This window comes from Scyliorhinus torazame, chromosome 19 (assembly GCF_047496885.1).
Source record: "Scyliorhinus torazame isolate Kashiwa2021f chromosome 19, sScyTor2.1, whole genome shotgun sequence".
Lineage (NCBI taxonomy): Eukaryota > Metazoa > Chordata > Chondrichthyes > Carcharhiniformes > Scyliorhinidae > Scyliorhinus > Scyliorhinus torazame.
The window spans coordinates 22,129,153-22,151,350 of record NC_092725.1 but is presented as its reverse complement, the minus strand read 5'-3'; the positions used below and the strand labels follow the sequence as shown (position 1 = coordinate 22,151,350).

The 22,198-nt window shown below is 51.5% G+C and overlaps 1 protein-coding gene across 4 annotated transcripts in view; it reads right to left on the bottom strand.

Moving 5' to 3' along the window:
- Nucleotides 1-22,198, bottom strand: part of LOC140396046 (sulfotransferase 1A1-like) — a 102,258-nt gene that overhangs the window by 13,816 nt on the left and 66,244 nt on the right. For all 4 annotated transcript variants that reach the window (XM_072484123.1, XM_072484122.1, XM_072484120.1 and 1 more), the window contains exons 3-4: nt 4,278-4,406; nt 407-504 (exon numbers count right to left, since the gene is read on the bottom strand). In XM_072484123.1, coding sequence (XP_072340224.1) covers nt 407-504; nt 4,278-4,406 — 227 coding nt within the window. The remainder of the gene's footprint in view (nt 1-406; nt 505-4,277; nt 4,407-22,198) is intronic.

The window sequence follows — 22,198 nt, the reverse complement described above, 5'->3', positions numbered from 1 at the left end:
CAGCGGCAGCCGTGTGTACCGTCTACAAGATGCATTGCAGCCGCTCGCCGAGGTTCCTTCAACAACACCTTCCAAACCCACCACATCTCCCACCTAGAAGGACAGGGGAGAGCAGACACATGGGGAACACCCACCGCCTGCAAGTTCCCCCTCATGGCCCTATACTGACTGGGAAATATATCGACCGTCCCTTCACTGTCGCTGGGTAAAAAAATCTTGGAACTCCCTCCCTAACAGCACAGTGGGTATACCTACACCACACGGGATTGAAGCTCACCCGCCACCTTCTCAAGAGGCAATTAGGGATGGGGAATGAACACTGGGCCCAGTTAGCGAAGCCCAAATCCTGTGAGAGGACAGAAGAAACAAGGACACACACATACACAGGGCCGGACACAATCCATACCTTGCAATCTTGATCCAGGAAGGACTTTGGCAATAACTGGAATGGAAGATGGGTTTTCATCACTTTCGGAGATGGCATCTTCGCGAGGAGTTCAGTTCCTGCAAAAAGCGACGAGTCAGAAGGAGTGGTCTGAATGGAGGGATTGGGCAGGTGTCTGTCTCTCACTCCGACACTCGGATAAGGGCATTTCAATTGGGTCGTGATCTTAAGGGTTGGACACTCAATGGAGGAGAATTCAGGCTGCAGGGAACCTGAGGCCAATTTTGAACATATCTTGGACAAGTCACACTGACAAAGACAAGATCAGGGATAACTAAGACCAAAATATCTCTGCGGACCAGGACCCAGGAAGGGAAGTTGGAACTTCTTGCTAAGGTAAAATGTAATCGTGGATCAGAAAGTCTGATGCTGAAGGAAAATATTTGGAATAAAAGTGATTGAAGACAAAAGTTATATTTCTATACCTCTGACAGTGCGGAACTCTCTCAGCACTGACCATCGGACAGTGCAGTGCTCCACCAGCACTGACCTTCTGTAAGGGAGGGTCTCCCTCAGCACTGACCCTCCAACAGTGTGGCGCTCCTTCAATACTGCCTCAGCAGTTGTACTTGTCCTCGTAGTGTTTGATTGGGGAAATGCAGAGGGAGCTTTACTCTGTACCTAACCCCGTGCTGTATCTGTCCTGGGAGTGTTTGATGGGGACAGTGTGGAGGGAGCTTTACTCTGTATCTAACCCCATGGTGTACCTGTCCTGGGAGTGTTTGATGGGGACAGTGTAGAGAGAGCTTTACTCTGTATCTAACCCCGTGCTGTACCTGTCCTGGGAGTGTTTGATGGGGACAGTGTGGAGGAAGCTTTACTCTGTATCTAACCCCATGCTGTACCTGTCCTGGGAGTGTTTGATGGGGACAGTGTAGAGGGAGTTTTACTCTGTATCTAACCCGGTGCTGTACCTGTCCTGGGAGTGTTTGATGGGGACAGTGCGGAGGGAGCTTTACTCTGTATCTAACCCCGTGCTGTACCTGTCCTGGGAGTGTTTGCTGGGGACAGTGCGGAGGGAGCTTTACTCTGTACCTAACCCCGTGGTGTACCTGTCCTGGGAGTGTTTGATGGGGACAGTGCAGAGGGAGCTTTACTCTGTTCCTAACCCCGTGCTGTATCTGTCCTGGGAGTGTTTGATGGGGACAGTGTAGAGGGAGCTTTAGTCTGTATCTAACCCGGTGCTGTACCTGTCCTGGGAGTGTTTGATGGGGACAGTGCGGAGGGAGCTTTACTCTGTATCTAACCCCGTGCTGTACCTGTCCTGGGAGTTTTTGATTGGGGAAATGCAGAGGGAGCTTTACTCTGTACCTAACCCCGTGCTGTATCTGTCCTGGGAATGTTTGATGGGGACAGTGTAGAGGGAGCTTTACTCTGTATCTAACCCCGTGCTGCACCTGTCCTGGGAGAATTTAATGTGGACAGTGTAGAGGGAGCTTTACTCTGTATCTAACCCCGTGCTGTACCTGTCCTGTGAGTGTTTGATGGGGACAGTGTAGAGGGAGCTTTACTCTGTATCTAACCCCGTGCTGTACCTGTCCTGTGAGTGTTTGATGGGGACAGTGTAGAGGGAGCTTTACTCTGTATCTAACCCCGTGCTGTACCTGTCCGGGGAGTGTTTGATGGGGACAGTCTAGAGGGAGCTTTACTCTGTATCTAACCCCGTGCTGTACCTGTCCTGGGAGTGTTTTATGGGGACAGTGTAGAGGAAGCTTTACTCTGTATCTAACCCCGTGCTGTACCTGTCCGGGGAGTGTTTGATGGGGACAGTCTAGAGGGAGCTTTACTCTGTATCTAACCCCGTGCTGTACCTGTCCTGGGAGTGTTTTATGGGGACAGTGTAGAGGAAGCTTTACTCTGTATCTAACCCCGTGCTGTACCTGTCCTGGGAGTGTTTGATGGGGACAGTGTAGAGGGAGCTTTACTCTGTATCTAACCCCGTGCTGTACCTGTCCTGTGAGTGTTTGATGGGGACAGTGTAGAGGGAGCTTTACTCTGTATCTAACCCCGTGCTGTACCTGTCCTGGGAGTGTTTGATGGGGACAGTGTAGCGGGAGCTTTACTCTGTATCTAACCCCGTGCTGTACCAGTCCTGGGAGTGTTTGATGGGGACAGTGTAGCGGGAGCTTTACTCTGTATCTAACCCCTTGCTGTACCTGTCCTGTGAGTGTTTGATGGGGACAGTGTAGAGGGAGCTTTACTCTGTATCTAACCCCGTGCTGTACCTGTCCTGGGAGTGTTTGATGGGGACAGTGTAGAGGGAGCTTTACTCTGTATCTAATCCCGTGCTGTCCCTGTCCTGGGAGTGTTTCATGGGGACAGTGTAGAGGGAGCTTTACTCTGTATCTAACCCCGTGCTGTACCTGTCCGGGGAGTGTTTGATGGGGACAGTGTAGAGGGAGCTTTACTCTGTATCTAACCCCGTGCTGTACCTGTCCTGGGAGTGTTTGATGGGGACAGTGTCGAGGGAGCTTTACTCTGTATCTAACCTCGTGCTGTACATGTCCTGGGAGTGTTTGATGGGGACAGTGTAGAGGGAGCTTTACTCTGTATCTAACCCCGTGCTGTACCTGTCCTGGGAGTGTTTGATGGGGACAGTGTAGAGGGAGCTTTACTCTGTATCTAACCCCGTGCTGTACCTGTCCTGGGAGTGTTTGCTGGGGACAGTGTAGAGGGAGCTTTACTCTGTATCTAACCCCGTGTTGTACCTGTCCTGGGAGTGTTTGATGGGGACAGTGTAGAGGGAGCTTTACTCTGTATCTAACCCCGTGCTGTACCTGTCCGGGGAGTGTTTGATGGGGACAGTGCAGAGGGAGCTTTACTCTGTATCTAACCCCGTGCTGTACCTGTCCGGGGAGTGTTTGATGGGGACAGTGTAGAGGGAGCTTTACTCTGTATCTAACCCCGTGCTGTACCTGTCCGGGGAGTGTTTGATGGGGACAGTGTAGAGGGAGCTTTACTCTGTATCTAACCCCGTGCTGTACCTGTCCGGGGAGTGTTTGATGGGGACAGTGCAGAGGGAGCTTTACTCTGTATCTAACCCCGTGCTGTACCTGTCCTGGGAGTGTTTGATGGGGAGTGTAGAGGGAGCTTTACTCTGTATCTAACCCCGTGCTGTACCTGTCCGGGGAGTGTTTGATGGGGACAGTGTTGAGGGAGCTTTACTCTGTATCTAACCCCGTGCTGTACCTGTCCGGGGAGTGTTTGATGGGGACAGTGTAGAGGGAGCTTTACTCTGTATCTAACCCCGTGCTGTACCTGTCCGGGGAGTGTTTGATGGGGACAGTGCAGAGGGAGCTTTACTCTGTATCTAACCCCGTGCTGTACCTGTCCTGGGAGTGTTTGATGGGGAGTGTAGAGGGAGCTTTACTCTGTATCTAACCCCGTGCTGTACCTGTCCTGGGAGTGTTTGATGGGGACAGTGTAGAGGGAGCTTTACTCTGTATCTAACCCCGTGCTGTACCTGTCCTGGGAGTGTTTGATGGGGACAGTGTAGAGGGAGCTTTACTCTGTATCTAACCCCGTGCTGTACCTGTCCTGGGAGTGTTTGATGGGGACAGTGTAGAGGGAGCTTTACTCTGTATCTAACTCCGTGCTGTACCTGTCCTGGGAGTGTTTGATGGGGACAGTGTAGAGGGAGCTTTACTCTCTATCTAACCCCGTGCTGTACCTGTCCGGGGAGTGATTGATGGGGACAGTGTAGAGGGAGCTTTACTCTGTATCTAACCCCGTGCAGTACCTGTCCGGGGAGTGTTTGATGGGGACAGTGTTGATGGTTTCAGTACTCTGCCTTTGTCAGGTTCACTGTGTTGTGCAGATCACGATGCCTCACCTGGAGGGTGAAATCCCTTACAACTGAACTCCAGGAATGGGATCCTGCTGTCCATCGGGGCTCGGCGACACCTGTCCGCATCTCCGTCTTGCAGAATGAAATCCACAATTTCCTGAACCCACGTCGCTCCTGTTGGGAGAGCATCAGAGAGAGAGGATAGAGAGGAGGGGATTAGTGAGGGATCTGTATGGAGCAGAACAGGTTCAACAATGAGGATTCTTGGGGTAGTTCCTGCTCTGGATGTGTGTGATGGGCTGTATGTCCTCTCCTTTCCCGTCCTGACGATATTATCCTGGGCTCCCTCGGTGCCAGAGGACTGGAGAATTGCAGCGGCTGCAGGTCACTCAGAGCCAGCTTTCAAAATCACCCCAGCAATGTCTGACCAGTTTGTTTCCCCTCCGTGCCGGGGAACCTTCTAGAAACAACACTTTGGGACAATATTATTTGTCATAAGGTGAAATGTGGGTTGCTTCGGCAAAACCAGCATGGATTTCTAAATCGGATTTAACAAACTTGCTGGAGTTTTTTGAAGAGGTACCAGAGCAATGGGCGGGGAGTGGGGGGGGCTCAGTGGCAGGTCGGTAGGGGGATGGGAGCAGGGGTTGTTGCTGGGGGGGAGGTGGGGGGGGAGGTACTGCTGACAGGGGTAGAGCTTGTAGAATGTATGGGGAGGAGGGTCGATGACGGTGGGCGCCCGAGGGTGGGCCTGGGGAGGTGCGGGGCACGGGCCGGAGGCTGGCCCAAGTGGGGCTATCGTTGATTGGTGGGGGGGGTTAGGGTGTAAGGTGCCCCCCCGACCAGGCTCGTCACGTGGAACATGTGAGGATTGAATGGGCCGGTCAAGAGGGCCCGCGTGTTTGCACACTGAAAGCAATTGAAGGCTGATGTGGCCATGCTGCAAGAGACACACCTGCAAATGGGGGACCAGAGTAGGCTTAGGAAGCGACGGGTTGGGCAAGTATTTCACTCAGGGTTGGACTTGAAAACAAAGGGGGTGGAGATTTTGGTCAATGGGTGGGTGGCGTTCGAGGTGGGGAGGATATATGGTGGACTCTTGGGGAGGTACGTTATGGTAAGTGGGAAACTGGTGGTGTTGGTCAACATCTATGCCCCGAAGTGAGACGACGTGGAATTTATGAGGCAGGTGACGGGGAAGGTTCCGGACCTAGACTCTTATTGGCTGATTATGGGGGGTGGACTTTAATACGGTGCTGGATCCGAGACTGGACCGGTTGAGCTCGAGGACGGGGAGGGTGTCGGCTATAGCTAAGGAGCTCTGGGGGTTCATGGAACACATGTCAGGGGGGGAGGGATCCGTGGAGATTTGGGAGGCCGAGGGCTAAAGAACTTTCGTTTTACTCCCATGTGCACAAGGTGTATTCCCGAATAGATTATTTTCTGGTACATGAGACATTGTTGGCAGGGGTAGTTGATGTTGAGTATGCAACAATAATGGTATCGGACCATGCCCGCTGGGTAGATTTACAAGTGAGTATGGGGGCGGGGGGGGGAGGGTTAGAATCCATAATGGAGGCTGGATGAGGAAATCCTGCAGGTGAACAAGAGATATGCGGAGGCCCCAGAGAAAGGGCTGCTAAAAGGAACGGCAGAGGCTGCAAATGGAATTTGTGTTGGTAACCACGGGTAAGGCGGTAGGGCAGCTGCGAAGGGTGAGCGGGCCGGTATACAACTACGGGGAGAATGCGAGCAGGGCGTTAGCGCACCAGCTGAGGAAACAGGAGGCGGCGAGAGAAATTGGGAAAGTGAAGAACATAAGAATATAAGAACTAGGAGCAGGAGTAGGCCATCTGGCCCCTCGAGCCTGCTCCACCATTCAATGAGATCATGGCTGATCTTTTGTGGACTCAGCTCCACTTTCCGGCCTGAACACCATAACCCTTAATCCCTTTATTCTTCAAAAAAATAACCATCTTTATCTTAAAAACATTTAATGAAGGAGCCTCTACTGCTTCACTGGGCAAGGAATTCCATAGATTCACAACCCTTTGGGTGAAGAAGTTCCTCCTAAACTCAGTCCTAAATCAACTTCCCCTTATTTTGAGGCTATGCCCCCTAGTTCTGCTTTCACCCGCCAGTGGAAACAACCTGCCCGCATCGATCCTATCTATTCCCTTCATAATCTTATATGTTTCTATAAGATCCCCCCTCATCCTTCTAAATTCCAACGAGTACAGTCCCAGTCTACTCAACCTCTCCTCATAATCCAACCCCTTCAGCTCTGGGATTAACCTAGTGAATCTCCTCTGCACACCCTCCAGTGCCAGTACGTCCTTTCTCAAGTAAGGTGACCAAAACTGAACACAATACTCCAGGTGTGGCCTCACTAACACCTTATACAATTGCAGCAGAACCTCCCTAGTCTTAAACTCCATCCCTCTAGCAATGAAGGACAAAATTCCATTTGCCTTCTTAATCACCTGTTGTACCTGTAAACCAGCTTTTTGCGACTCATGCACTAGCACACCCAGGTCTCTCTGCACAGCAGCATGTTTTAATATTTTATCATTTAAATAATAATCCCTTTTGCTGTTATTCCTACCAAAATGGATAACCTCACATTTGTCAACATTGTATTCCATCTGCCAGACCCTAGCCCATTCACTTAGCCTATCCAAATCCCTCTGCAGACTTCCAGTATCCTCTGCACTTTTTGCTTTACCACTTATCTTAGTGTCGTCTGCAAACTTGGACACATTGCCCTTGGTCCCCAACTCCAAATCATCTATGTAAATTGTGAACAGTTGTGGGCCCAACACTGATCCCTGAGGGACACCACTAGCTACTGATTGCCAACCAGAGAAACACCCATTAATCCCCACTCTTTGCTTTCTATTCATTAACCAATCCTCTATCCATGCTACTACTTTCCCCTTAATGCCATGCATCTTTATCTTATGCAACAACCTTTTGTGTGGCACCTTGTCAAAGGCTTTCTGGAAATCCAGATATACCACATCCATTGGCTCCCCGTTATCTACCGCATTGTTAATGTCCTCAAAAAATTCCACTAAATTAGTTAGGTACGACCTGCCCTTTATGAACCCATGCTGCGTCTGCCCAATGGGACAATTTCCATCCAGATGCCTCGCTATTTCTTCCTTGATGATAGATTCCAGCATCTTCCCTACTACCGAAGTTAAGCTCACTGGCCTATAATTACCCACTTTCTGCCTACCTCCTTTTTTAAACAGTGGTGTCACGTTTGCTAATTTCCAATCCGCCGGGACCACACCAGAGTCTAGTGAATTATGGTAAATTATCACTAGTGCATTTGCAATTTCCATAGCCATCTCTTTTAGCACTCTGGGATGCAATCCATCAGGTCCAGGAGACCTGTCTACCTTTAGCCCCATTAGCTTGCCCATCACTACCTCCTTGGTGATAACAATCCTCTCAAGGTCCTCACCTGTCATAGCCTCATTTCCATCAGTCACTGGCATGTTATTTGTGTCTTCCACTGTGAAGACCGACCCAAAAAACCTGTTCACTTCCTCAGCCATTTCCTCATCTCCCATTATTAAATCTCCCTTTTCATCCTCTAAAGGACCAATATTTACCTTAGCCACTCTTTTTTGTTTTATGTATTTGTAGAAACTTTTACTATCTGTTTTTATATTCTGAGCAAGTTTACTCTCATAATCTATCTTACTCTTCTTTATAGCTTTTTTAGTAGCTTTCTGCTGCCCCCTAAAGATTTCCCAGTCCTCTAGTCTCCCACTGATCTTTGCTACTTTTTATGTTTTTTCCTTCAATTTGATACTCTCCCTTATTTCCTTAGATATCCACGGTCGATTTTCCCTCTTTTTACCGTCCTTCCTTTTTGTTGGTATAAACCTTTGCTGAGCAATGTGAAAAATCACTTGGAAGGTTCTCCACTGTTCCTCAACTGTTTCACTATAAAGTCTTTGCTCCCAGTCTACCTTAGCTAGTTCTTCTCTCATCCCATTGTAATCTCCTTTGTTTAAGCACAAAACACTAGTGCTTGATTTTGCCTTCTCACCCTCCATCTGTATTTTAAATTCCACCATATTGTGATCGCTCCTTCCGAGAGGATCCCTAACTATGAGATCCTGAATCAATCCTGTCTCATTACAAAGGATCAGATCTAGGACCGCTTGTTCCCTCGTAGGTTCCATTCCTTCTGTTCTAGGAAACTATCGCGGATACATTCTATAAACTCCTCCTCAAGGCTGCCTTGACCGACCTGGTTAAACCAATCAACATGTAGATTAAAATCCCCCATGATAACTGCTGTACCATTTCTACATGCATCTGTTATTTCTTTGTTTATTGCCTGCCCCACCATAATGTTACTATTTGGTGGCCTATAGATTACTCCTATCAGTGACTTTTTTGCCTTACTATTCCTGATTTCCACCCAAATGGATTCAACCTTATCCTCCATAGCACCAATGTCATCCCTTACTATTGCCCGGATGTCATCCTTAAATAACAGAGCTACACCACCTCCCTTACCATCCACTGTGTCCTTCCGAAAAGTTTGATACCCTCGGATATTTAACTCCCAGTCGTGACCATCCTTTAACCATGTTTCAGAAATGGCCATTAAATCATAGTCATTCACGATGATTTGCGCTACCAGCTCATTTACCTTATTCCGAATACTACATGCATTCAGGTAAAGTACACTTATGTTGGCTTTTTTACCTCTGTTCTGAATGTTAACACCTCGATCAGTAACCTCTCCTAAGTTATATTTCCTCTTAACCTTTCTCCTAACTTTCCTTGTCGTTGAACCCATATCTTCATGTAACAACCTGCCGCGTCGCTTACCATTAATGTTTTCACCTCCCTGTTTTATTTCTTTTAGTATTCCTGGTCCTATTCACTGAGCTCCCCTCAGTCACTGTACCTTGTACTGTCACCCTTTTTGATTTTTGACTATGGCTTCTCTGCCTTACACTTTCCCCCTTACTGCCTTTTATTTCTGTCCCTGTTTTACTACCTTCCAACTTCCTGCATCGGTTCCCATCCCCCAGCCACATTAGTTTAAACTCTCCCCAACAGCTCTAGCAAACCCCCCCCCTCCCCTAGGACATTGGTTCCAGTCGTGTCCAGGTGCAGACCGTCCGGTTTGTACTGGTCCCACCTCCCCAGAACCGGTTCCAATGTCCCAGGAATTTGAATCCCTCCCTCTTGCACCATCTTTCAAGCCCCACATTCATCCTCTCTATCCTGCCATTCCTACTCTGACTAGCCCGTGGCACTGGTAGCAATCCTGAGATTTTTACCTTTGAGATCCTACTTTTTAGTTTAACTCCTAGCTCCCTAAATTCAGCTTGTAGGACCTTGTCCCGTTTTTTACCTATATTGTTGGTGCCTATGTGCACTGCGACAGTTGGCTGTTCACCTCCCCCCCCCCCCCCCCCCCCCCAAGAATGTCCTGCAGCCGCTCCGAGACATCCTTGACCCTTGCACCAGGGAGGCAACATATCATCCTGGAGTCTCGATTGCGTCCGCAGAACCGCCTGTCTATTCCCCTTACAATTGAGTCCCCTGTCACTATAGCCCTGCCATTCTTCTTCCTGCCCAGTTGCGCAGCAGAGCCAGCCACGGTGCCATGAACCTGGCTGCTGCTGCCTTCCCCTGGTGAGCCATCTCCCCCAACAGTATCCAAAGCGGTATATCTGTTTTGCGGGGAGATGACCGCAGAGGACACCTGCACTGCCTTCCTACTCTTGCTCTGTCTTTTGGTCACCCATTTTCTATCTCCCTCAGTACCTTTCACCTGCGGTGTGACCAACTCGCTAAACGTGCTATCCACGACGTCCTCAGCATCGCGGACGTTCCAAAGTGAGTCCATGCGCAGCTCCAGAGCCGTCAAGCGGTCTAACAGGAGCTGCATCTGGACACACTTCTTGCATGTGAAGGAGCCAGGGACAGTGGACGTGTCCCTGAGCTCCCACATCGCACACGAGGAGCATGACACGGGTCTGAGATCTCCTGCCATGTCTTAAACCTTCGGTTAACTTCAACAACTACAATTTCAACAACAACAAAAAAACAACAAAGAAAAAATAAATAAATATACCAATGAAAAGAAACAGAAAAACAGAAACACTACTTACCAGTCACTTACCAGGGATAAAAAGCACTTCCTCCCCACCCAGCTTCGAATTCCCACCTAGATTCAAATTCCCAAACTCACTCTTAGCTGTGTCTCACTCCTGGCTCTGTCTTCTCTGGCTCACTGGGAGAACTCACTGGGAGTGGGTTTACAAGTAGCTCTTTTTAAACTGTCCTGAATTGACTCCCCTCCCCCACCTGCTTTTAGATCAAGGTAGATTTAAGTGACTGACACTTAACTGCCAACCAGTTATGTGAGGGGGTGAGGCAGCCCTTGTTAACCCACACTGCACAATACTAGCTTAATTTAAATTAATTTAAACTCCTGAAATTTAAAAGGAGCTGCCTTACTGATTTAATTCAATTCCCACCGAGATTCAAATTCCCAAACTCACTCTTAGCTGTGTCTCACTCCTGGCTCTGTCTTCTCTGGCTCACTGGGAGAACTCACTGGGAGTGAGTTTACAGGTGGGAACACGGTCTTGGACCCGGCGGGGGTGAATCGGGTGGTTCGGGAGTTTATAGTAAACGGCCACGGAGGAGGGGATGGGGAGGTTTCTGGGAAGGTTAGAGATCCCGAAGGTGGACAATGAGCTGGTGGGGGGCTTGGGGGCCCCAGTCGGGCTTGTAGAAGTAGTGGAGGGGCTGGAGGCGATGCAGTCGGGTAAGGCCCTAGGTCCGGACGGGTACACGGTGGAATTCTACAAGAAGTTCTCGGGGGTGTTGGGACCGCTGCTGGTCAGGGCCTTCAATGAGGCAAAGGAGTTGGGAGTACTCCCCCGGCGTTGTCACAGGCGTCAATCTCCCTCATTTTAAAACGGTATAAGGACCCGGAAAACTGTGGGTCATATCGGCCGATCTCCCTGTTAAATGTGGACGAATGTTGGCGAATTTCCTGGCTACAAGGATTGAAGTCCCAGGGGTAATTGGGGAGGGCCAAATGGGGTTCGTTAGGGGGCGGCATTTGGTGACCAACTTGAGGAGGTTACTCAATGGAATCATGATGCTTCCAGAGGGGCGCGAGATGGAGGTGGTGGTGGCCGTGGACGCAGAGAAGGCCTTTGACCGGGTGGAGTGGGAATACTTGTGGGGGGTCCTGGGGCGGTTTGGGTTTGGGCAGGGGTTTGTGGACTGGGTCCGGTTGTTATTTCAGGCACCGGGGGCGAGTGTGTGAACGAATCGGGTGAGATTGGCCGACTTCAGGTTACACCGGGGGGCGGGATAGGGATGTCCACTTAGCCCACTGCTGTTTGCCCTGGCTATAGAGCCGTTGGCATTGAGAGGCTCGAGGGTCTGGCAGGGGATAGTATGGGGTGGAACACAGGAACTCGCTGTCTACGGGGTCTAAGCGGACGATCTGCTGCTGTACATCTCGGACCCGCTGGGGGGAATTGGAGGGATTATGGGGATATTTGATGAATTCGGCCAGTTTTCGGGAAACAAATTGAATATGAGCAAGAGTGAGGTCTTTGCGATCCAGGTGAGGGGGGCAGGAGAAGAGATTGGGAGAGCTGCCGTTCAAGGTGGTGGGAGGGAGCTTTCGATATTTGGCTATCCAGATGGCCCGGGAGTGGGAGCAGCGACACAAACTGAATCTGGGGCGGCTGGTGGAACAGATGAGGGGGGATTTCCGGAGGTAGCGCGCGCTCCCGTCGTCATTGGCGGGGCGGGTACCGACAGTTAAAACGATGGCCCTCCCGAGGTTTCTGTTTGTTTCCCAGAGTCTCCCAGCCTTTATTCCCAAGACGTTCTTCAAAGAGGCGAATGCAGAGATGCCGGGATTTCTTTGGGCGGGTAAAACCCCGCGGGTGCAGAAGGTGCTGCTGGAGCGGGGGCCGCGGTGGGAGGGGCCGGGGGGGGGGGGGAGGGAGGGGGAGAGGGGCAGGCCCTCCCGAATTTCACAACTATTACTGGGCGGCGAATATTGCGATGGTCAGGGAGTGGGTAGCGGGGGAGGGGTCGGTATGGAGACGGGTGGAGGCGGCCTCTTGCACGGACACGGATTTGGGGGCATTGTTAACAGCACCTCTGCCCAGCACGCCGGCTCGGTACTACACCAGCCCGGTAGCAGTGCCAGCCCTGAGGGTTTGGGGATTATTATTATTATTACATGGGGTTGGGGGGGGGGTCGGTGTGGACGCCAATTTGTGATAATCGCCGGTTTGCTCAGGGGGTGTTTCGGGGGTGGATGCGGGCAGGGACCGAGAACAGGAGTGGGAGAGGGGAAGGTCTCAGAGATCTATGAGGAGCTGATGGAGTGGAAGGGAGCCCCCATAGGGGAGGTGAAGAGAAAGTGGGAAGAAGAGCTGGGGGGGGGGGGGAGTTGGAGGCCGGGTTATGGGAGGAGGCCCTGAGGAGAGTTAATGCGTCTTTGCCGTGTGCCAGGCTCAGCCTGATACAGTTACAGGTTGTCCACAAGGCACAAATAACTGTGGCCTGGGTGAGCAGGTTCTGTGAGGAGGTGGAGGATAGGTGCGGGCACTTTGCGGGTGGAACTGCGAACCATGCCCATATGTTTTGGGCATGTCCAAGGCTGAGGGGTTTCTGGCAGGGGTTTGCTGACCTCATGGTATCAGAGGCATTACAAACGAGGGTGGCGCCAAGTCCAGAGGTGGCGACCTTCGGTGTGTCGGAATAACCCGGGAGCCCAGGGGGCGAGAGAGGCCGACGTCCTGGCCTTTGCCTCCCCAGTGGCCCAGAGACGGATCTTACTGGGGTGGAGGGACTCGGAGCCCCGAAGTCGGGGGGTGTGGGTGAGCGACATGGTGGTGTTTCTCAGGCTTGAGAAAATTGAGGGGTTCCTTGCAGGGGTTTGCTCGGAGCTGGCAGCCTGTCATCGATGTCTTTGAGGAAAATGAAGCTGTCAGCAGGGAGGGGGGGCTGCAAAGGGAGGTGTGGGAGGTGGTTGGGGAAGGTGGTACTGTTTGTGTGAGCCATGTTGGCTGGGGTTTGTGCCCAGGGGAGTTTGTTGGATATATTATTGTGGTTTTGTTTATATTAAAATTTGTTAAAATTGTTTCAATTATAAATGCCTCAAAAAAAAAAATTCTAAAAAAAAAAGAGGTACCACAGAGGGTCGATGAGGGTGATGCTGTTGATGCGATGTACTTGGACTTTCAGAAGACATTCGATTCCGTGCCACACAACAGGCTTGTGAGAAAAGTTCAAGCTCCTGGAATAACGGGGATAGTGGCAATTTGGATGCAAAATTGACAACGAATAGAAAGCAGAGAGTAATGGCCGATGGATATTTATCGGGCTGGAGGAAGGTTTGTAGTGGGGTTCCTCAGGGCTCTGTATTGGGACCCTTCCTTTTACTGATATATGTTAATAATCTTGGTGTGCAAGAGATCATTTAAAAGTTTGCCGATGACACAAAACTTGGAAGTATGGTAAACTTTACGGAAGACAGTGTGTAACTTCAAAAGGACATTAACAAGTTGGTGGAGTGGGTACCCGTCTGTCAGATCAGTGCGGAGGAGTGTGAATTGATTCATTTTGGTGGGGAAAAGGTGGATTGACACGATTAAATAATCTTAAAGTGGGTGAAAGAGCAGAGGGACCTGGGGGTACACATGAATAAATCACTGAAGTTGACAGGACAGGGTGAGGGCGGGGTTAATAAAACAAACAGTACCCTGGGGTTATTAACGGGCACAGAATTCCAGAGCCAGGACGCTCTGTTAAACCTGGATCAAACACCAGTTCTACCCCAACTAGAGTATTGTGGCCAGTTCGGGGCAGCACGGTAGCCATGTGGATAGCACAATTGCTTCACAGCTCCAGGGTCCCAGGTTCGATTCCGGCTTGGGTCACTGTCTGTGCGGAGTCTGCACATCCTCCCCGTGTGTGCGTGGGTTTCCTCCGGGTGCTCCGGTTTCCTCCCACAGTCCAAAGATGTGCAGGTTAGGTGGATTGGCCGTGATAAATTGCCCTTAGTGTCCAAAATTGCCCTTAGTGTTGGGTGGGGTTACTGGGTTATGGGGATAGGATGGCGGTGTTGACCTTGGGTAGGGTGCTCTTTCCAAGAGCCAGTGCAGACTCGATGGGTCGAATGGCCTCCTTCTGCACTGTAAATTCTATGTCTACTATAGGAAGGATGTGGAGGAATTGTACAGAGATACAGAGAGAGAGGGAGATACAGAATGAGAGGGAGAGACAGAGCGAGAGGGAGAGAGGGAGACAGAGAGAGGGAGACAGAGAGGCAGACAGAGAGGGAGAGACAGAAAGGGAGAGAAAGAGAGAGAGAAACAGCGAGAGAGCGAGACAGTGAAATAGGCAAAGAGAGAGAGAGACAGTGAGACAAAGAGAGAGACAAAAACTGAGACAGGCAGAGGATCAGAGACATGCACAGAGAGAGAAAAAGAGAGAAAGTGAGAGAGTGTGACAGAGAGAGAGAGCAAGAGAGAGATATAGAGAGAGCAACACAGAGAGAGACAAACAGAAAGACAGAGAGAAACAGAGAGAGAGTGTGTGGAGACAAGATTGACGAGCATGGTTCCAAGGTTGAGGAAGCTTCGGTGATGGGGAGAGATCGGAGAAGTTGGGGAATGTTCTCCTCGGAGAGAGAAGGTTGAGAGGAGATTTGGGTCGAGGTTCAAAATCAGGAGGGGGTCCCGGACAGAGGCGAGGGATGAAACCGCTCCCATTGGTGGGAGGATGGAGAACCCGAGGGAGGGGGACACAGATCGGGGAGAGAAGCGAGGGAGACACGAGGGAAACAGATTCACACAGCGAGCGGTGAGGGTCTGGCACACACTGTCCCAGAGTGTGGTGGAGGCAGCTTCGAGCGAGGATTTCAAGAGGGAATCGGATTGTTATCGGAGAAGGGAGAATGTGCAGGGTCACGGGGAGAAGGCTGGGGTGGTATTGCTGAATTGCTCGTTTGACACATGAGTGAAATGCCTCCTTCTGCACTTTAACCATTCTGTGAGTCTTTGCACTGACCAGCCATGTTCTGATAGATTAAGAAATCTTTGCCTGAGAACTCTAGGAAGAAGCCTAGGCGAGAAGCTGTGGAGTTTGAGGCCTAGGTGAGAGGCAGTAGAATTTAGAGCCTCAGAGAGAGGCCGTGGGGTTGTGATGATTGATTACTGCACCTTTAATGTAATGATCCCTTTAAGACTGGGTTTGGAACCCTGGGGGGCTCCACCTCTAGCTCCCTCTAGCAGGGAGCCGTATTTAAGGTAATGTTCAGTGGGCAGTGTGCATTGAGCACACTTCTCGGCAGCTGTCTGGTTCTCTGCTAATTAAAGCCTTTGTATTACCAATCATCTCTCTCGAGTCGTAATTGAGGGTATCTCAATTTAATTAGCAGATTACTTCAAGATGGACAGCGGTCTAAAGCCGGAGAAACTCAATTTGGACGCTCGGTCGCCGGAGGCCGCTGAAATTTTTAAATACTGGCTCCGGTGCTTTGAGGCCTACCTGAACTCCTCAGGCACTCCAGTTGGCGCAAGCTGAGCATACTACATACCCGGGTGGGCCACAGACTCTCCTCCACGATCGAAAAGGCCACCACATACGAAGCGGTGGTCAAAATCCTGCAGAAGCGCTTCGTTAAGCCAATAAACGAAGTACACGCCCGGCATTTGCTCTCGACCTGCCGGCAGCACTCCGGGGAAACGCTGGACGAGTACGTGGAAAGACTTACCGCGCTCGCTAGGAACTGCGACCACAAGGAGGTGACGGCAGGAGTCCATATGAACTTGCACCTCCGAGATGCTTTCGTGTTCGGTATACGATCCACATACATTAGGCAGCGACTCCTCGAAGACGGAGCAAAAGACCTCCAAGGCACTGGAAGCGGCCCACCATAATCTCCGCATGTACTCCGCGGACCTTGCGAGCCCCTCTCGATCCCCTCCAGACTCGGCCATGCTACAGACCTGCGCGGCGTGGCGACCGGCTCACACCAGGGGCACACCGTGCTATTTCTGTGGGCAAGGCCCGCACCCACGTCAGCGATGCTCAGCCCGCTCCGCTATCTGCAACGACAGCGGAAAGAAGGGGCACTTTGCAAAGGTCAGCCTAGCTGGGCCCAAGGTCCAGGAACAAAAGTCTCATCGGGCCCGAAAATTGAGCTCACAGGCCCCCAGGCCCCGCAACGCTGGCTGCGCGCCGGCCGGACACGCCCCCTTCTGACGCGTCATCGGCCTCTTGTGAGTCATGGGGGCGGCCATCTTGGCGGTGGCCATCTTCAAAATCCGACACGTGCAACCGACGGCGTCGGCCATTTTGTGACTCCGGGCAGCCATTATGTGGGTCCGACTCAACCGAGGACTCTGACTACCCGCAACTGGGAGTGATCACTCTCGATCAATCACGGCCAAAGCACCTACGGAACGCCATGATGCAGGTCCAAATCAACGGACGCGACACCCCCTGCCATTTTGACTCCAGGAGCACGGAGAGCATTATTCACCCAGAAACGGGAAGGCGTTGCTCCTTGCGCACCTATCCCGCCTCCCAAACTATCGTCCTCGCGTCCGGGTCCCACTCGGTCCAAATCACGGGGTATTGTGTCGCGAACCTCGCGATCCAGGGCGCCGAATACACCCGTTTCAAACTTTATATCCTCCCTCACCTCTGCCCCCCCCCTGCTGCTCGGTCTGGACATTCAGTGTAGCCACCGAAGCCTGACCCTGAAGTTCGGCGGACCCCTGCCCCCACTCACGGTATGCAGCCTGGCAACACTCAAAGTTGCAACCCCCCCCCCCCTTCGCCAACCTCACCCCCGGCTGTAAGCCCGTCGCCACCAGGAGTCGGCGGTACAGTGCCCAAGATATGACTTTTATCAAGTCAGAGGTTCAGCGGTTGCTGAAAGAAGAGGCGAGCAACAGCCCTTGGAGGGTACAAGTACTGGTAGTCCGGTCTGGGGAAAAGAAACGAATGGTGGTGGACTATAGTCAGGCCATAAACCGTTTTACGCAACTCGATGCGTACCTCCTTCCCCGCATAGCAGAAATGGTTAACCAGATCGCCCAGTACCGAGTATTCTCCACGGTTGATCTAAAATCCGCCCATCATCAGCTCCGTATCCGCCCGGAGGACCGCCCCTACACGGCCTTCGAAGCAGCCGGTCGGCTTTTTCACTTACTGAGGGTCCCTTTTGGCGTCACAAACGGGGTCTCCGTCTTTCAAAGGGCGATGGACCAAATGGTGGACCAGTACGGTTTGCGGGCTACATACCCGTACTTGAACAACGTCACCATCTGCGGCCATGACCAGCAGGACCACGACGCAAACCTGAGGAAGTTCCTCCAGACCGCCCGGGCCCTCAATCTGACCTACAACAAAGAGAAATGCGTTTTCCACACAACCCGACTAGCCATCCTCGGCTACGTCGTGGAAAACGGGGTCCTAGGCCAAGGCCCTGACCACATGTGCCCCCTAAAGGAACTTCCCCTCCCCGTAGCCTCAGGGCACTCAAACGGTGCCTGGGGCTCTTTTCCTATTACACCCAGTGGGTCCCCAGATATGCGGACAAAGCTCGACCACTCATTAAGACCACGGTCTTTCCCCTGACGGCTGAGGCTCAGTCGGCCTTCAGTCGTATCAAGGCCGATATCATCAAGGCCGCCATGCACGCGTTGGACGAAACCATCCCCTTCCAGGTAGAAAGCGATGCATCAGACGTCGCCCTGGCTGCTACCCTCAACCAGGCGGGCAGGCCAGTAGCCTTTTTCTCCCGAACCCTCACCGCCTCGGAGATTCGACACTCTGCAGTCGAAAAGGAGGCACAAGCCATTGTGGAGGCTGTGCGGCGCTGGAGACACTACCTCGCCGGTAGGAGGTTCGCCCTCGTCACCGACCAACGGTCGGTCGCCTTCATGTTCGATAACGCACAACGGGGCAAAATAAAGAATGATAAAATTCTGAGGTGGAGGATCGAACTCTCCACCTACACGTACGATATTACATATCGTCCGGGGACGCTCAACGAGTCCCCAGGTGCCCTGTTCCGCGGCACGTGCGCCAACGCGCAGAAAGACCATCTGTGGGCCAGCCACGATGACCTCTGTCACCCGGGGGTCACCCGGCTTGGTCATTTCATCAAGTCCCGCAACCTACCTTACTCCACCGAGGAGGTCAAGGCCATGACCAAGACTTGCCAGATCTGTGCGGAGTGCAAACCGCACTTCTATCGACCAGACAAGGCTCGCCTGGTAAAGGCCTCTGGGCCCTTTGAGCGACTAAGCATGGACTTCAAAGGGCCCCTCCCGTCCACCAACCGCAACAGTTATTTCCTCACTGTCATCGACAAATTCTCCCGCTTCCCATTCGCTGTCCACTGCCCCGATATGACCTCGGCCACCGTAATCAAGGCACTGCACAGCATCTTCACCGTGTTCGGTTTCCCCGCCTATATCCACAGCGACCGTGGTACATCGTGCATGAGCGATGAGCTGCGTCAGTATCTGCTCAACAAGGGCATTGCCTCGAGCAGAACGACCTGCTAAAACCGCGGGGAAACGGGCTGGTGGAGAGGGAGAACGCGACAGTTTGGAAGGCTGTCCTTCTAGCCCTACGGTCAAGAGGTCTCCCAACCACCCACTGGCAGGAGGTCCTACTCGATGCCCTACATTCCATTAGGTCACTCCACTGCATGGCCACAAACGAGACCCCTCACAATCGCTTGTTTGTCTTCCCCAGGAAGTCCACATCTGGGGTCTCGCTTCCACGTTGGCTGATGACTCCAGGACCAGTTCTACTCCGGAGGCACGTGAGGAGCCATTAGACGGTCCAGAGTGTCCAGCTGCTGCATGCGAACACGCCTACGTCGAGCACCTCGACGGAAGGCAAGACACAGTTTCCTTGCGAGACCTGGCACCCGCTGGCTCTCCCACTGACGCCCCCCCTCTACCGACGCTCCCCTCCCCGCACCGGCTGCCAATACCGATAGCCCCCCCCTCTAGCGCCCCTCCCCCCCCCCCCCCCCCCCCGCCGGCGCCGGCCCCAATCACCCTAGTCACCCGAGATACCCCCCCGGCTCCAACACGGGCAAAGGCTCAGACCACCGTGCTCCCGGTTATACCCCCAGTGAAGATGACCATGTCCGCCGCACCACCGGCGGAGCTGAGAAGGTCAACACGGACAATCAGACCACCCAAAAAATATTGGACATGTAATTCCACTTCACCTCCAATGGACTCTGTGTTTTCTTTTAAAACAGGGGGTGAATGTGATGATTGATTACTGCACCTTTAATGTAATGATCCCTTTAAGACCGGGTTTGGAACCTTGGGGGACTCCGCCTCCGGCTCCACCCCCCAGGGAGCCATTTTTAAGGTAATGTTCAGTGGGCAGTGTGCAGTGAGTACACGTCTTGGTAGCTGTCTGGTTCTCTGCTAATTAAAGCCTTTGTATTACCAATCATCTCTCTCGAGTTGTAATGTCTCAGGCGTTTGAGGCCGAGGAGAAAGGCTGTGGAATTTGGAGCCTAGGTGAAACACTGCATTGTTTGACGCCTAGATTAGAAGCTACAGAGTGTGAGGCCTAGGTGAGAGGCTTGTGGTGATTGTTGTCGAGGGGAGAGGTTGCTGTATTTTTGGCCTAGTTGAAAGGCTGATGTATTTGTGGCCTGGGTGAAAGGCTGTGTGGGGTTTGAGGCCTCGGGGAGAGACTGCAGTATTTGAGGCCTAAGTGAAAGGCCTATAAGGCCTAGGTGACAGGCTGCAGTGTTTGAGGCCCAGATGAGAAGCTGTTCAGTTTTAGGCTGAGGTGAGAGTCTGCAATGTTTTATGCTTTGGCAAAAGGCTGCGGTGTTTGAAGTCTAGATGAAGGTGCGCTGAGTTTGTGGCTCAAATGAGCAGCTGCGATGTTTGAGTCTGAGGTGAAAGGATGTGTGAGATCTAGGTGGAAGGCTAGAGTGGTTGAGGCCCAGAAGAGAGGTTTCAGAGTTAGAGGCCTATTTGAGTTGCTGTAGGATTTGAGGCCTAGCTGAGAGGCTGTGGTGTGTGAGGCCCAGAGAGGCTGTGAAGCTTGTGGCCGAGGTGAGAGGCTGCAGTCTCTGACACCCACGCGAGAGGCTGTGGTGTTTGAGGTCTATCTGCTTTCCATGGCTTGTCGTCAGATGGAGGAGCAGGTGTTGGGGGGACGGCTGTCACGGTCCCAGCTGACGTTACCATTGGACAAGTCAGATCTCAGGGTGGAACCTGGCTTGATAGATCCTAACTTTAATTAATTGTTCAGAAACATGGATAGCTACTACTGAACAGAGTCAAAGGAGTCAGCTGATGAATTTTTAACAAAAGATTAAAAGATTTATTCAACAAGAAAAGATTAACTATAATACACTATTCCTTCACCCCAACGTTATAGATATATTCAAATTCATAAGAAAGTTATGAATTAAGTTACAAAACCTACCTAATACTTCAATGATCTCAATAAGTACACAGGAAGCCAACAGGCAAAATGTAGTCAGACGCCCCAAACACTGAAACCAACTTACAGATTCTGCCTGAAACCTTCTGAGGATGTCTCATCAATCCCCCCCCCCCCCCAAATCCTCCATACACGTGTCAGATTGTGGACCAACTGGTCTGACTGGAACTCTGGCCGGGAATACCCCCTCTGGGCCACGCCAAATGAACGTCACTTCTTCTCAGGCCTGTAGGCAGGAGTTACAGACCTTAGGCTATTCCAGTAGGTCCTCTGGCACACGTTATTTCCGCTCTGCGGCCTTGTCTTTCAGTTTGAAGCCTCTGCTCCTCGCTCTTAACTTCACTGAAGAGAAACCTTTCCCGCCCCCCCCCCCCCCCCCCCGCCATTCATGTTCCTTCCATTTGATGAGATGGTCGACTGGGAACATCCTTCCGAAGGATTTATGCCCATTTGGAAACAAATGGACACGGAAGCGATAGACAGCATGGTTTTGTGAAGGGGTGGTCGTGCCTCACTAACTTGATCGAGTTTTTTTGAGGAGGTGACAAAGGTGATTGATGAGGGGAGGGCGGTGGATGTTGTTTACATGGACTTCAGTAAGGCTTTTGACAAAGTGCCTCATGGCAGACTAGTACAAAAAGTGAAGTCATGCGGGATCAGAGATGAGGTTGTAAGATGGATACAGAACTGGCTCGGTCACAGAAGGCAAAGGGTAGCAGTAGAAGGGTGTTTTTCTGAATGGAAGGTTGTGACTAGTGGTGTTCCACAGGGATCGGTGCTGGGGCCTCTGTTGTTTGTGGTGTACATAATCGATTTGGAGGAAAATGTAGCTGGTCTGATTAGTAAGTTAGCAGATAACACCAAGGTTGGTGGAGTGGCAGATGGTGTTGAGGATTGTCAGAGGATACAGCAGGACGTAGATAGCTTGAAGACTTGGGCAGAGAAATGGCAAATGGAGTTTAGTCCGGACAAATGTGAGGTAATGCATTTTGGTAGGTCTAACATAGAGGGGAAATATACAATAAATTGCAAAACTCTCAGGAATATAGAAAGTCAGAGAGATCTGGACGTGCATGTCCACAGATCTTTGAAGGTGGCAACACAAGTGGACAAGTTAGTGAAGAAAGCATACGGAATACTTGCCTTCATTGGACGGGGCATCAGTATAAAAACTGGCAAGTCACGCTACAGTTGTACAGAACCTTGGTAAGGCCGCACTTGGAATATTGCGCACAATTCTGGTTGCCACACTACCAGGAGGATGTGAAGGCATTGGTGGACGTTTACCAGGATCTTGCCTGGTCTGGAGGGTGTTAGCTGTGTGGAAAGGCTGAGTAGACTATGACTGTTTTCATTAGAACGACGGAGGTTGAGGGGTGACCTGTTAGAGGTCTACAAGATTATGAGGACATGGATAGAGTGGA